At 35.7% G+C, this 17,031-nt stretch overlaps 2 protein-coding genes and 1 long non-coding RNA gene across 3 annotated transcripts; 1 reads left to right on the forward strand and 2 right to left on the reverse strand.

Annotated features, from left to right (window-relative positions):
- The first annotated feature begins 4,170 nt into the window (after positions 1 to 4,170).
- Positions 4,171 to 5,600, forward strand: LOC134246759 (uncharacterized). Its single transcript, XR_009987708.1, has 3 exons — positions 4,171 to 4,472; positions 5,115 to 5,245; positions 5,372 to 5,600. It is a non-coding gene; the product is annotated as an uncharacterized LOC134246759 (long non-coding RNA).
- Positions 5,601 to 7,402: 1,802 nt separating this feature from the next.
- On the reverse strand, positions 7,403 to 8,806 carry LOC134246816 (uncharacterized protein K02A2.6-like). The gene has a single exon (XM_062729169.1). It carries the CDS (start codon positions 8,804 to 8,806, stop codon positions 7,403 to 7,405), a length of 1,404 nt encoding a protein of 467 aa, XP_062585153.1.
- Positions 8,807 to 9,293: 487 nt separating this feature from the next.
- On the reverse strand, positions 9,294 to 10,953 carry LOC134246834 (uncharacterized). Its single transcript, XM_062729183.1, has 3 exons — positions 10,459 to 10,953; positions 10,138 to 10,363; positions 9,294 to 9,859 (listed from the first exon to the last, which is right to left on the reverse strand). Exons 1-3 carry the CDS (start codon positions 10,951 to 10,953, stop codon positions 9,294 to 9,296), a joined length of 1,287 nt encoding a protein of 428 aa, XP_062585167.1.
- Between the last annotated feature and the right edge of the window lie 6,078 nt (positions 10,954 to 17,031).

The following is a 17,031-nucleotide window of genomic DNA, read 5'->3' on the forward strand; positions in this document are numbered from 1 at the left end:
GCACTCATGTTAAATTTCAAATGATGATTTTCATGGACATATTTTTATTCTCATACATGTATTTATTTATAATTGCAGTTTTCCTGGGCATTGCCATCAACACAATAATATACGAGTAGATGTATATAAATACACATTTAATCAATTTTTTGCGAAAAAGACTATTCAAAGCAACCTTACTCTTTTGTTGTCACGTTTATGGGGTGCATATAAACTCAGAAAAACTTCGAATGTATTAATGCAACTAATTAGATGAATACTGAGTTTGAATTTCATTTACCGATATTGTGATATCTATTATTAAGAATCCTTTTGAAGCATAATGATTATGTTTCTATTTTTCAACAACCGTTTTTGAAGAGATAAAACATGCACATGTATATTACGCGATTTTTACACGCTGTGTATATGTTAAACATATCAAGTGAATCGGAATATTCATTGTGGAATTTAGAGCAAAATTAAGAAATAAATATACATTCTAGGCATGTAGTATCAGTGGGAGTGATGACCCCTTCATTTCAGAGATAAATCTTGAGTTCTTCACCCCCCCTAAAAAAAAATTTCTTAAGCATTTAGGCTGGTGCGATATGAATAAACATACATTGAAATTGTTGTTTTATTTTTCAAATTAAAATGGGTAATGGTTTGATTCCCACTCCTACATAATCGATTTTTTTTAAGTTTGTAAGAGCTTACCCTTTTTTTTGCTTTATCAAACTTCTCTTCAGGAATATTGCTTTTTTTTTCTCAGCCCCCCCCCCCTTTACAAAAGGAAGGAAGTGTATTTCTGTGTGTATTTACCGTAATTTATTATTCGATCGCTTTTACTTTTTAAACTGTCTTATGGAAGAAAATTAATGGTGGTTAATATATTCGATAGATGCATTTATAGATTCAAGATAAAAAAAAAGTGATTAGGGGATTTTCAGTCCAAAAATACCCAAAAGAACATGCAAAAGAAGGCCCCTCGCCCATGCCAAATTAAGAAGAAAACGAATAGTGCAAGTAAAATTCAAGCTTATTGAATGATATTCTAACTCGGTCATTGTTAATTATCGGCCACAGCAGCGGCCGATCTATTTGTGGTTGTGTTAGAAAGTGCACATGGGGAAATGAGATGTTATTATTTTATTTGTTCAGTAAAATAATTCTCAGATGATAACGTATAAAATCATGAGCAAAATATTTCAAAAACTTGATTTAAATTAAGTTTTAATCGTTGTTATTTAAATTTCAATTTCATTACCATTTGGCATCAGATAATTGATAATTAATGGATAAATAAAAAGAGTTTACAATAGGTACTCCCCATCAAGGGAGTGTGTGAGATACGAAAGGAAATCGTTATGATTTTCCTGATAATAATGACGTGCACATGGTGAAAGTGCACGATGAATAGAAAATTGAAAAGTTGCTCTACTAGTAAAACATTGTTTGAAAATACTTTAGCTGTGAATGACACAAAAATGATTTTTATACATTAATTTTGCTTCGCACCATGCAGTTTATCCTGCAAGGCATTATCACGTGACAAATAACCAGGGTATCAGCTCGTGGTATATCTCGAAAAGTATACATCATCATTTTGATGACAATAATTTCTCATAATTTCTCATATCATAGGCGTCGGATCCGGGGGGGGGGGGGGGGGGGGGGGGTAGCTCCTCCCCACTTTTTTGCAAATATATGTCATACATTATATAGGCATTGAAAATGGGCTTTACCATTTTTTGTTGATTTAACGCCCCTTTTTTTTTTAGTTAGCCCCCTTTCGATTTGCTTCCGACGCCCATGTATATTCATTATAGACTTTTTTACATTGATAAATCCATTGGATGTACAAATGCACTAAAATTTTTAGTTCAAATTGCGCTCCGTTATTAGCAAACTTATTTTTATATTCATATGAAGCAGAATTTATGCAAAATCTTTTACGTGAAAAGAAGAAAACACTTGCTGTGGCCTTCAACTCGACATTTAGATATATCGACGACGTATTGTCTATTAATAATGATATTTTCCATTCCTACGTCGACACGATATATCCTGGTGAGCTTGAAATAAAAGATACCACAGAGTCCGACACTTCTGCTTCATACTTGGATATTTTACTTGAAAAAGACACTAATGGTAATCTAAAAACCAAGCTATATGATAAACGTGATGACTTTAACTTTTCTATCGTCAACTTCCCTTACTTATGCAGCAATATACCTTCATCACCTGCATACGGAGTATTTATATCTCAGTTGATTCGATATGCAAGAGCATGCTCTACGTATGAACAATTTCTTAAACGAAGTAAATTATTGACAAGCAAGTTGATGAAACAAGAATATCAGCGGTCTCGTTTGAAGTCATCATTTCGTAAATTCTATGGTCGATACAATGACCTTGTCAGCAAATACAATTTATCATTGAATGAAATGCTGACTGACGTTTTTCATACCAATTGTTAGTCCATTATTTATACACTGAATTGACCACGGATTTTTTCCGTTATATCCTGATTATGACAACGAGCACACGGCGGGTGTGACCGGTCAGCAGGGGATGCTCACTCCTCCATGGCACCTGATCCCACCTCTGATGTTTCGGGGGTCCGTGTTTGCTCTGCTCTTGTTTTGTGTATTTGTTTAATGGGCGTTGAGATTGAATACTGTTCGTTATTTCCATATCCTTCTTAAAATACATTTTATCCATTGCATTGGATTGAACAGCAGGTATGATGCTAAAATTTCTACCAAGTTTAAAAAATATGATTATATTTATCTATTTATTTTGCTTTGAAGACGGCCTGAAATGAAAATGATCACTTTTCAGCTTTGAATATCCTGTTCTTTTCTTGCATGAATGCTTTGAATTATGAAAGTACTTTTTTGACTTGCTAGTTTTCTTAGCGGCCGATTTGATGCTTTGCATCAATTAACTTGTTATTTCTTATCTCACGCTACCGCTAGCTAACCATGTCTTCCTTTTATAGTACCAGATTTAAATGTCTCCGCCCATGTTTATGTAATAGAGAAACCGTACTCTTATCGAAAGAAAATGTTCCGGAATTTGTATGTGCGATAGGTGTTGAAAATTGGCTTTTATTTCTTGATATTCAAAGTCAATAATAATGATTTTAAAAAATTTTAATCAGAAATACTTTGTTATACACCATGAAAATAAAAATAATGCCATTTCCTCAAGTATTTTCTGTAAAATACGGGCGAAAAAAGGGACCAACCTACTATACTTAAGTGGAAAACTCCTTTTAATCGTCTGTATGATGTAAGGGTCTAATTATCCGTAATACTGTTTGTCAGTCTATTTCATTAGCTCTATTGGTCAGAGACCAGAAGGGCTTATGCGAAATTAACAGTCTTCACGAAATCTCACTGTTCCGAAAACCAAGGCCAGTGAATTTTGATGTCGGGTCAGTTAAAATCAATATTCAAGAAGTCCGATGGGCTTGTCGATTTTCAAAGTTGTACGATTGTCAAAATATACGTAAAATGTCTTACTTGCGTAAACATTATGAATAAAAATAAAAAGAACAAATATGTGTTGGTGTACCGTATCTAACAACTGGAACTAACTAGTAGTTATTAACTAGTACGTAAAATGCGCGAATATCCTATGCATAACTTACCGAAACACGACAAACCCAGAAAATGGCGGCGTTTCTGAAGTTAAAATATAGGGCCGATGCAGTTCCTGGAAAAGCAGCCAACCCCCCTACCCCTAAAACCGCGATCCAGAAATGATAGTTTCACTCTGTGTTGCTCATCGTTTAGAATTAAGTTTTAAAGATGCCATCAAAGCCTTTTTCCAAAAGATCTATGATAAGGCAATGACTCTTGAATATTTTTATAAAAATTTGGTGTATCAGTATTTGGACCATACGCTGTGCATAAAACAACCTCCCGACCTTCTATGCATAATTTCAAAATGTGATAAGGCCACACCAATTCAATATCTTGGTCGCCGGACCCGCGCGCATGTAATTTATAAACTTTCCAAAAAATAATATTAAGAAAAAATTTCCCGCATCCGGATTATTTTGTTCAGTTTTCCGCATCATTTTCGACTCTTGCTTTTATTTTTTTCATTCCAAGTCACGGTTGTGTTTTAAATCAAGGCTTTCAAAAACGCACCTGTCTATTTCTGAATTACATTGATCGTATCACAATTCTTTCGCGCCAGATTGTCACTGTATTCTAGTAAGGAGCATAGAAATATATCAAGACTGCCTGTGCTCGTGGTAAAAATTAGTGATCAGGAAGGAAGAGTTATAATGTAAAACACTGTTATCAATCTTACATGGGGAACGATCTTCAAACTAATGGAAGAAATGAGTTTACTGTTTATTCGAAAGACAGATTCGATCGTTGAAATACGTTTACTTGAAAACCAACAAGCCCAATTCATTTTTGCAGACAATGCTGATATCGATGTTTCAGAAATATCTACTACGCTTTAAAGTAAGTTTGTTCAATTAATCATAACTCAGAAACTTACATTATCTTTGAATCTTGTTTAAAGCATCTTTTATATGTATATAAAATACTGCATAAAACTGCTTTGTCTAGCATACATAGAAGTGTTTGTAGCAAGCCTTCTGAAATTGATAATGGGTATAATTTATTATTTGATTAATAAATTAAGGACATACGCAACGTACCTTACCTACTGAAAGATTTCAAAGATAATCCAAATTTAAACTTAAAATGTAATTACATGATCATAGACAAAAAATTAGCATGCCTTACCAGAGGTTTTGAAAAGATATCAAATTTTGAAAATTTCTGTAATATTCAAATAAAAATGTACAAAAATTATAAAACACAAAATCGAGATTTTAATTCATCAAAAATTGTTTTAGAAGAGGTGTACAAATCCATATATAGACATTAAAAATATTTCACACAGATCCTTCAGTTAGCGGATCTCTTCAACTCCAGGGAAGAACCAAAAAAAGTTAAAACTACGTTGCGTATGACCTTAAGAAGCAGTGATATTATGTCAACTGAAATTTCAATTTTGTTCTTTTTCTCTATTGTCCTGAAAGGGCATAACTTTGTGAAAACTTTTTTGAATCTGACTTTTCATAAAACATTTAATAGATGTATGGTCAAGACACAGATTATAGAAAAACAGGGATTGTTGAGGGAAGTGTTTAAGACCCAGACAGTTCGAGATATCATTGTTTGTGGTTTAAACATAGATCTGTCAACACTCTACAGTGATAGAAAAGGTAAGTAGAGGGGGTGTTTTATTACTTTTTTTGGTTTGAATTGCAGTTTCAGATATTTACAAGCGTAAATTTATTTTACATTGATATATTGTGAGACTGTCTGTTCATAAATGAAATTTGTTGTAGGAGAAGCTATTAATTAGTTTAAAAGAGAATCATTAGTACCGGTATACCTGGTACCAGACGACACAGAGGATCCAGCAATAGTTGTAAAGGAGGCCACAAACTGCACAGTTATTTTTCAACTACTTTAAAGCACTACCTTCCACCTGTGTGTCCATTGCTGAAGTACTGAAAATCTTCTGGATGATATACACCCTTATATTTCTGTTTTTTATGAACATTATTCAATTATTCAACCTTCATTTAAATTCTGTGAAAATATTCACGGAGACCTAAGAACTTTGGGGGGAAATATTCTGTCCAAGAGGTTTATAACATACAGTGTTGTGAATTGGACATTTAAATTATGTATGATTCCTACTTGAATCACTATGAATTGAAATAAACAGGTTTTTAAAAAATAAAATATTATCGCTCGCCTCTTTTCATTTTACACCGCTCCGACTTTTTTAAATTTCAGATTTTTAATTTTAAAATTTTCAAATCGCTCGCTCGCCCCAATTTTTTCTGTCAAAAAACCGAAGACCAAGAAATTAAATTGGTGTGGCCTAAAAAAGCATTGCTACCCCTCCTGAGTTTGAAGTATACGAGCTATAGTAACCTGGAATCCCCACATATTCCTAATCTCATTTTCTACCTTATTTGTGAGGTGAGTATTTTGAAAACAATAGATATTATAATCCAGACTCCGTACGTAGTTAAAAACATCTTTGCGATAATGTGATATCGCCTGAACCTCGACAATTAACAGATCAGAATTTAATCCCCATAAAGATTTACAGACGGAAGTTTTTGAGACCTGCTGGAATGTGGTCTGAAATAGGTACGTTCATGAATGCATGCATTTACTGAGAAAAAAGGGATAGCGAAGAAGTTCAAGATAGTACAGAGAGAAAACCGAAAGAAACAGAGTATAAAAAACAAAATAGTGTAATGACAACGAGTTCTTGCTTTTTCTAACTATAGGCAAGTGTCCAAATGATCTTTAATCTAAAAAGAGCATGTCCGAGTGTAAACCAGAAGTTGTATAGTGAGCCATAGATTCCAAAACAAAACAGTATTTAAGGTCGGACATACGATTTCCGGAAAGGAAACGTTAATTCAGGTTGGCGATTTTCTCCTCAATATCGTCAAAAATATCGAACATGACCCTTTTGTCGCCGATTTGTCCATACACATGGCCATTAAAATACCAGGCTGCTTTTACATGCTCTTTTACCAACAGTTCATTAATCAGCTTACCGTTGAGCAATGTCACATCGTCACTAAGCCTGATTTCGTTTTCAGTATTTTTCTTCAGAGTTGAACGGTGTCTCATAACTCTTGCTTTGGAGGAGTTGTTCCTGAGTTTCATTATTATCGGTCTATGATACCCTTTTCTGCCAGGAAATCAATACGTTTCGATTTTGAAACAGAAATACCCTTTCTTTGAAGAACATCTGTAACTCGTCAACTTTATTCGCTGAAAACGGTGTAGTCACCATTGTATCTAAAGACGCTGTGTCGGGTATCACGTGACTTTGTAAAAAGGTTAAAACCGTTCTGTAATGTTGGCCTCTCAGCGGATAACCATAATTCTCATTGAAGAAAAGAACAACCACATGGTTCCAATGCACGGACTTTTTATTACAACACGTCCGGTCAATATAAATATAATAGTAGAACCAAACATGAACACATAATGATATTTCCGGAATACTAACATCGATAGATACTACATTCCTCCCCTTTTCAGAATAAAATTATCTATAACAGTTTACTTGAATAAATTATTTGAAACATTATATAAACTTATAATTATATAGAGTCAAAAGTGTCATTGGATTGTTTTTCACATATTATAACATTTATACACACAGTACAGTCAACAATATACAATACAATTCCCCACAAAATACATGACATTTAAGTAACCACTCATGTCAAACATAAAATTACATAACACATTCACAAATTCATATTGATTCAAAGATTTAGGTATATACCCGCTTTTTCCACTTTTTCACTTTTTGTGATGATGATTTACACTAATCACTATGTCATCACAAAATCATCGAATTTCCCTGGAATCTTGCGAATCCTAACAGGACGCGAATTCACTGACATATCGGGTACACTCTCACTATTGCCGGTTTCTCGCGATTCAACATTCACATCAATCGGCTCTTCAGAATCATCATAAATTGGTTCATTGTACTTTTTCACATGAGTAATGTTGCGTTTATAACTTGCGCCGTTTTTCTGCACTACTACACTGTTTCCATTCTTGGATACAACTTCGTACGGTTCCGATTCGAAGTTTGATGACAGTTTGTTTTCTATCGGCTGCTTCAGAAGAACTTTGTCACCTTTTCCGAGATCACTTTCCTTTGCATGATACTTTTCATCTGCATGGCTCTTTGCAATTCCTTTCTTCTCCGCATCTCGGTCACGAATTTCCTGGTCCATGTCATCTGGATCATAAAATGTAGTGTCCAAGATTGGTAATCTCGTCCGGATTTTCCGTTTGAATAGCAACTCCGATGGACTGACTCCTGTTGAAGAATGAGGCGTTGTTCTGTACATGGTCAAATAGTCAGACAGCTCATCCCTCCAATTCCTCTTTTCTACTTGAGCAATTTTAAGACGTTTAAGAATCGATCTGTTCTGTCTTTCCACCTCACCATTGGCTTGAGGCCACAGTGGAGTCACTCGTCGATGTTCTATGTTCTGTTGCTCCATGAAATCCTTAAATTCACCTCTTGTGAATTGAGGACCATTATCGGTTACTATTTGTAGAGTTAAACCATGCGTCTGAAACATTCTGCGAAGACTTCTTATTATCCTATCTGTCGTCGTTTTCCTCATGATTTCCACTTCCACGTATCTGCTATAATAATCCACTACTACGAATAAGTTATCTCCTGAGGGTAGAGGTCCCATTAGATCAGCTCCTATCAACTGCCATGGTCCTTTTGGAAGTTCCGTACTCTTCACAGGTTCTGGATTGGACGTCTGACTTACAACTTGACATGCATGACATCTTTTACACACATCCTGAGCATCTCGATCCATTCCTGGCCACCATACCTTTGTACGTAAATGACGTTTCATGACCACGATTCCGGGATGACCTTCATGAGCAATTTTCAGTGTTGTGTTTTGCAGTGTTTGGGGCATACCAATTCGAGTTCCTCTAAGCACAAGTTTTCCAATAACTGATAGTTCATTTTTCACAATCATATATGCTTTGTTCTCACCTTTTGGCCACGTCCCTGTTCGAATACTATTGCGAACACTTTTAAGAACTTGATCACTTGCGGATTCTGCTTCTATCTGTTTAATGGACATAGCATTTGGAACAGAATGTAAAGTTATCAGTTTCACGAAATCATCAGTATCAGTCTGTTTAACTTTTCTTTCAATTTCTTGAACGATTTCTCTTGATCCTGTCCCCATGAAAATCTCACATTCTGTCTCGTTAGTTTTCTCAGTGGTTCGGATAAAGTAGCAAGGTCAGGTGTGAACTTCCACAAAAGTTCACTAACCCAAGAAAGCTTCTCATCTCAGATACTGTTTCTGGACGTCTAGCTTTGATAACGGCTTCAATCTTGGATTTGTCAGGACCGATTCCTCTCGCGGACAGCAGATGACCCATAAAATCAATTTCGGATAGATCAAACTGACACTTATCGAGGTTAAGGGTAAGGCCTTTTTCTTTGAGTCTTTGTAACAGTCCTTTCAGGTTCCTGTCATGTTCTAATTGATTTTCCCCGTGAACAATAATGTCGTCAAAAATATTTCGGACACCAGGACATCCTTGAAGAGCTTGAGATATAATACGTTGGTACATCTCAGGCGCACAACTGACTCCAAACATGAGGCGCTTATATCGAAAGAGTCCTTTATGAGTCACAAATAATGTGATGCTCCTCGATTGTTCATTTTACTCTATTTGGTGGAATGCCAGTTTCAAATCTAGTTTACTAAAAATACAACTCCGATTCAGGTTCTGGAGAATTTCATCCACTGCTGGTATTGGATGACGTTCCCGAATTATAGCTTGGTTCGCCTGTCGCATGTCAACACAAAGTCTGATATCACCATTTGGTTTCGGCGCCACGATTATTGGGCTGACCCATGGAGTAGGTCCTTCGGCTTTCTCTATTATGGCCATGTCTAAAAACTCCTGAAGTTTCTTGTTGATTTTCTCTCTCATACTAAATGGTACTGGTCTAACTCTCTGAGCCACAGGTTTCACTGTTTTGTCAATGGGAATCTCCAACTGAAAATTCTTAAGCTTCCCTAGTCCACTGAATACATCACGAAACTGGTGTAACAAGTCTTGTCTTGATATACTGTTGACATATTCTGACAGTTCGGGTCCTAGTCTGAGCATGTTCAATTTTAACGCAGTGTCTTTACCCAGAAGATTTTGTACACCACCTTCTACAACAACGAATTCAGCCACATGTGTAGTTTTGCCAACTGAAATTTCTGCTGTGAAACTTCCTGCAACATTCAAGGGATTTTTACTGCCATATGCAAACAGTTTCTTTGTACACTTGTGCGAGTCACACTTCACTTTGGAGCTCTTCAGTCAAATGTTGTGATGCTCCTCGATTGTTCATTTAACTCTATTTGGTGGAATGCCAGTTTCAAATCTAGTTTACTAAAAATACAACTCCGATTCAGGTTCTGGAGAATTTAATCCACTGCTGGTATTGGATGACGTTCCCGAATTATAGCTTGGTTCGCCTGTCGCATGTCAACACAAAGTCTGATATCACCATTTGGTTTCGGCGCCACGACTATTGGGCTGACCAATGGAGTAGGTCCTTCGGCTTTCTCTATTATGTCCATGTCTAATAACTCCTGAAGTTTCTTGTTGATTTTCTCTCTCATACTAAATGGTACTGGTCTAACACTCTGAGCCACAGGTTTCACTGTTTTGTCAATGGGAATCTCCAACTGAAAATTCTTAAGCTTCCCTAGTCCACTGAATACATCACGAAACTGGTGTAACAAGTCTTGTCTTGATATACTGTTGACATATTCTGACAGTTCGGGTCCTAGTCTGAGCACGTTCAATTTTAACGCAGTGTCTTTACCCAGGCCAGAAGATTTTGTACACCACCTTCTACAACAACGAATTCAGCCACATGTGTAGGTTTGCCAACTGAAATTTCTGCTGTGAAACTTCCTGCAACATTCAAGGGAGTCTTACTGCCATATGCAAACAGTTTCTTTGTACACTTGCGCGAGTCACACTTCACTTTGGAGCTCTTCAGTCTTTCCCATTCGAGTCCACTGATCAGGTTACAGGTTGCTCCTGAATCTATTATCATGTCCGTCTGCACACCTCCTATTGTTACAGAAATACATGATTGTTTCTCGGCATTTACAATAAATGCAAAGTGTTCATCATGTGAGTCCACTAAGTTCACTTTGTTCTTGTTTGGCAAATGTTTCTGAAAGTTCCCACGTTTTTCTGACTTTTGTTTAGTCTTGCAACATTTAGCATAGTGACCTTTTTTTACGACACTTGTAACATTCCGCTTTCCTTGCTGGACAATTCTCACTTTTCGAAACATGACCGGTTTCATCACATCTGTAACATCTTCTCTCTGACATATGCTGACTCTGCCTTCGCTGTTTCGAGTTTCTAGATTTAACTACATAATTCACACTTGAGTCTACTTTGTCACTACTCATAAACTCGATAAACTTGGCCTGCTTCTCACTCGACTCAAAGGCTCTCGAAATTGTTCTTAACTGTTCTAATGTCAAGTCCTTCCCCCTTTTCAAGAAGTTTCCTTTTGAGGTGATGAGAAGTACATTTCTCTATTACTTGTTCCCTGATTTGCTCTCCCCCATTGTTGTCCAAATTTACAGAACTCTACTCGCTGCCGTAGACGTGTAATAAATTGGTCGACAGTTTCGTCCGACTTCTGTACCATATTTCTAAATAAATGTCTCTCATAAGGTACGTTTTCCTGAGGAACGAAGTAATCATCGAACTGTTTCTTAATAACTGAATACACAGTCTCGTCTCCACCTGGTTCTACAGTCTCAAACGTAAAATATACATCTTGTAGTTCTACGCCGCCACAGTGTAAAAGTAAAGCCCTTCTCTGTTCATTATCTGTTACCCCTTTACCGGTGCAATAAATTTCAAATGAACAAAGCCACTTTTGCCAACGTGTGCTTATCGTTGTAGAATCACCGTGAACATCAAAACTTTACACTGCTGGTAAGTCACTTAAAAATGACGCCATATTCGTTTACTTACAGTTCGTTTCAAATTTAATTTATCCTCGTCGCCAATTGTAATGTTGGCCTCTCAGCGGATAGCCATAATTCTCATTGAAGAAAAGAACAACCACATGGTTCCAATGCACGGACTCATTTTTATTACATTACTTCCGGTCAACATAAATATAATAGTAGAACCAAACATGTACACATAATAATATTTCCGGATTACTAACATCGATAGATACTACACGTACCGGATAGAATGTCTATGAAAAAGGTCTATTTGCTACCCAAGTTATCTGATACCCAGATCGAGAATTATTTTTTGTACAGAATGGCAGGTCAGTGTAAAATTTAATAACATCATTGTAGGTGAAACACAGTTAAGGTTTTTTTTATAACCAATGTTAAAAAAATGTATATGATTTTTTTTACTCATTAGGAGATAAACAAATGACATCCGATATCAAAGCCCTGGAGAAAGGAAAATATCTTTTGAATGGTAACAGAATTAATTTTAGCCTGCAGTATGTGTGTTTCCGGTAATGCGTACCTGTCTGGGATAGTTGGTGCAGCTATGAAACAAAAGGTTCTACTTTTTTTCATGAATTGGCTACTTCAGATATGATCAGTATTTAATTACTATTACAATGATTTAGTCTCTTTCTCAGTATAGGAAGAGTGAAAATAGTCTGAACCATTCATATTTAGTTATGCCAAGTAACAGCTTTTCAAAAAGCTTGCCTGACGTAATCAATCAATATCTGTGAGAGAAGTGATAAACCTTTTGAGCAATACTTTTTGTGCTGTCTTTTTGTTTGAGAACCTTGTAAAATATTTAATTATTTAACTTGTAAAAGAACGATGTCTTTGCTGCATGAGTGGCGTAGCATCGATTTTGAAAGTGGGGGGGGGGGCAGTGACAATTTTTTTTTTAATTACCTGAAAAAGTTGACAAGCAAAAAAAAATTCAGATTTCCTATAGTATAAGTAAAGTTGGGAAAAAAGGGGGGGACACCCCCCCCCCTGTTGCTACGCCCCTGTACATTCTGAAGAGTTGTTAGCAGAATGGTTAATGTATGTGGGTTTTCTGCCAATCGCAACTCCTCGGTCCCACTCCTCGGGCATCATCTAGGGAAGGAGACCACAAATGTTTTGTTAATTTATACACCATGACACCCCCCCTCCTCTCAGAAACTTCGAAATAAAAGGATGGATGATGTATATAGACCTTTTTTCTGTGGAATATGGAGTTACCTTTATTCAATGTAATGATATTATCTAAAATAACTTCTAACTCCGTTTTATACTATGAACAGGAAACGTATTTAAATTTTTAACATCCGATGATGTCGATACTTTCGAGTATGTTTTTTGACCTCTGACGAAAAGACCCGAGATGATGCGATTGACTTTTCTGCAAGTAGATTGATCTACCCCTGGATCTAAATTTAAAACTACACCCTTTTTTAAATCTGTTGTCAAATCATTCATCATGAACATTTTAGAGAATGGATATAATTACATATGTTGTAGGAAAGCAGTTTCTCCGATTAAGTAAACAGTAGTAATTTGTGTTCATTGATTTTGAAACGTGGGCACTATAATTTTTTGAGTATGAAATAGGCAAAACCAACATTTAGGCCTTTGTGGAAATTTCTTTCGTCAAATCGTCTAGAACCTGGTTGAACTGCGTCGATCGTTTGTGGTGATTGGACTAGTCCATTAAAATATGGAATAAACCAACAGAGGGTAAACAAATTAGAGAAATCATTTCGTTTGTCCATATTCTGAAACATACGATTCATATGTTGTTTTAAGGAATAAGATACAGGTTGTAGATAGAATTTCTAAAACATAGGATGATGAAGGTTACAATAACAAACTTCAATTAATTTCATAGAAGTTAGCATCCCCATTCATACAATACAACAATCCTAAGAAAAGGCGCGAAGATCGCTTACTCGTGACATTTGGCGATTCACCCCTTTTTAGAACATAAATGGACTGATCCATTAGTATAGAAATGCAGAAAAAAAGATACACAGACACGTTGAAACGGTAAATCACATGGAATAATCTGTTTCATGCAAACAGAGTAAACAAAGTAAATACTGCATTATTTGGCATCAGTAAACTCATTGTTTCCCTGAATAAAAGTTTCTTTCAAACAGCAGGTAAAAGATTTCCAATGTAAATCAGCTTGCACAAAATCTAGCTCTCTGGGTATGATCTATTAGTTTCGGATCAAGCAATTATCAATCCTTATACAGCCTGACGCCGTGGCGTCAGGCAATAATGTAAAACTCGTAAATGATATAAAATTTATGTTTTATACATGCAATAACATTTTTGAAGAATCTCTGAATGTTACCTATACCTATCGTCTTAAAATAGTGATTTATTTGTATTTTTTTAACACTTGTATTTTGTCTTCCAGGTTTCATATAATTTTAAAATAAGGCTTGGAAGAACCCATGGGGAACCCTTAAATTCACATTGTGAGTGCCCAGCTGGGAAAGGTCCACATGGGACATGCAAGCATATTGGGGCAGTTTTGTTGATGGTGGCAGCATTCATCGAAAAGGGGGAGATTTCTGTGATGAAAAGGTGTACAGAAAATTTACAAAATTTCCATGTACCGAAGAAAATGTATAAAAGTTTGTATAATAATGAAAACATTCTATCAAACAACAGACAAAAGAGATAACTGAGCATTTATTTTTTAAAATGTATTTCTGCTTATAGATTTCAGGGCTAAAAATTTCAGAATTTCTAAATGACTCTAAAAATTTTAATTTATTTAAAACTATTAATTTTTTTTACATTCAGGTAAGCCTCTTATTGCGGACATAATCCATTGGAAAAGAAAAATCTCGGAGGACATGCTTGAGGACCCAAGAAAAGAAAAGTACAAAAGAAATTCCACTGGGTAATCAAGTTATGTTTACAACTGCATGGTGAACTATTGTGCTGCCTCCTCCATGGACATAACTTTGAGATATTGAACACCTTCTACAAGTCTACTTTTAAAGAACTTTTCATTTCTTGGTATTTTTATGCCCCACAATGAATATGGCAGGGGCATATAGTGTTTATCTTGTTTGTCTGTTGGTCCATCACATTCTGTGCTTAAACCAGTTTCAAAGAAACGTAAAGAAGATTTATAAACCAAATTCATTCACCGATATTGATGCGAGCTACCATATTCAACTATGGCATAACTATTTTCATTTCACCGGGGTGTGACACCCCCCCCCCCCCCCAGTAATATTGCCTATATTAGGAATTGTCATAAATAAATAACTATAATTAATTTCAGGTTGCAAGTAGAGATCATGACTACCTTCAACTCCCCTTCACAGAATATATTGTAGACAGAGCACTGTGTGTAAGTATTGTTTTTTAATTGAAGACCTTTATTTCAATATTGCTCATTGATCGTGAGTAAAATTATTGTTTACATATCTTTTAAGGTAACTCTAGAAAAAGCAGAGACTGTAGAGAAAACTACAAGGCTACAAGCTAAAAGTAAACAATGGTTTGATAAGAGAAAGTGGAAGATAACAGCATCCAGATTTGGAGACATTGCAAAAATGACTTGCCGCAGAGATACACGGAAACTTTGTTTAAGCTTACATCTAAGAAATTTGATTTCTACTTCACCTATCATGCTTGGTAGACAATATGAAAAAAAAAAGCTTTATATTGATTCGAGGAATTTTTTGGTCTCAAAGTTAAAATATTCGGACCATTTGTATCTACAGATTTTCCATTTCTTGGTGCTACACCAGATGGGTTAATAGACAGTGATGCCATTATTGAAGTTAAATGTCCTTATTCTGGTAGAATTGAGGAACTGAAACCTGGGAAGAAATTCCCATTCCTTAGTGAGTTAGATCAAGTGCAAGGCCAGCTTTTTCTTTCCAAAAGAAAAATGTGTCATTTTGTCTGTGATATATTGATTCTGAAAATTCAGTATGATGATGATTATTTTAGTTTGCTGCCAAAGTTGGAAATGTTTTACAAGAAACACTTTAGACCTGTTGTTGCTTCTTATTTGTAATTTCACTAAATAAGATGTTGAAATTCAGATGTTTCAAGAGATGGCAAAATGTAGAAAATGCTAGCTCCCACTTTCAGATGGACGACATAAGGTACATCTAGTATATATGAAATATTAAGTCTTGTATATAGCATAGGCGTCGGAACCGGGGGGGGGGGGCTAGGGGGGCTTTTTTCCAAATATATACTTAGTATAGACACTAAACATATCTTCGTAAGTTTAGCCCGCCCCCAACTTTCTATAGATACGTCTTAGTATAGGTTAAAATTGGTGAAAATGTTGGTGTTTGGAGAAAATTTGTTGGTACTATAGACTTCGACCTTGCCCCCTCCCCCCCAATTCCCCCGAAATAGGATTTTCGTGTTTGGGAAATAGAAATTTCTTTTTTAAGGTCTTCCGTCTTCAAGGAAGACCTTATAGTGATTCTATTGTTTCTTATTATTATTATTAAGGTCTTCCGTCTTCACGGAAGACCTTATAGTGATTCTACTGTTTCTTATTAAGGTCTTCCGTCTTCACGGAAGACCTTATAGTGAGTCTATTGTATCTTATTATTATTATTAAGGTCTTCCGACTTCCTTCGGAAGACCTTATTGTTTTCCGTCGGTTTCTTATTATTATTATTATTATTCTTTTTTTCATTTCCATGCCGATATCTCCGTTGTTACTGTACGGATTTCAAAGATTTTTACAGGAAAGATGCACCAGGTTAATATCTCCAGACGTATTTTTCATTTTTTCAAAATTTTCTTCCGTTCGCGATTTTTGGGGAAATTTGTATTTTTTAAATGGATTTTTGTACACAACTTTTCTCGAAAACGGCTAAAGATATGACATTGAAACTCATGGACATGAAAGACCATCACATGTAGATGTGCCGAACGTCCTTCATTTTTTGTCGTTCCTACTTCCGGTCGCAAACGGAAGTGAATTCAAAAAGTCTAATTTTTCAACTTTTTGGTTTTTCAATATTTTTCTTTTGGATTTACAGGATTTATAGAGCGTCTTCAGCGATATCTATATATGATTTCATTTTTTTCACGCGTGCGTTAATTGCAAAGATATGACAGAACCAAACTTTGTCTTACTGTCGGGGGTTCGAATCCCGCTCGGGGCGTTCCCAAAATTTTTTCTTTGTTTTTGTCTTTTTTCACTTGCAAATTACTTTTCAATCTTTTATAACATGTGTGGAACATTTTGCTGATTTTTTAAAGCTATATTTGGAGATATTTTGTGAAATACCTGGAACAATCACATCTGTGTTGAGAAACTATTGTAAATGAACGTAAACGAAAGAAATACATTATTGAATCTATTTCATAGGATGACGCAGACTAGATTGCAAAAGAGAAGTCGGTCG

This window comes from Saccostrea cucullata, unplaced genomic scaffold, assembly GCF_032062105.1.
Source record: "Saccostrea cucullata isolate Sc308-1 unplaced genomic scaffold, CSIRO_AGI_Scuc_v1 ctg2846, whole genome shotgun sequence".
NCBI classification, from domain to species: domain Eukaryota; kingdom Metazoa; phylum Mollusca; class Bivalvia; order Ostreida; family Ostreidae; genus Saccostrea; species Saccostrea cuccullata.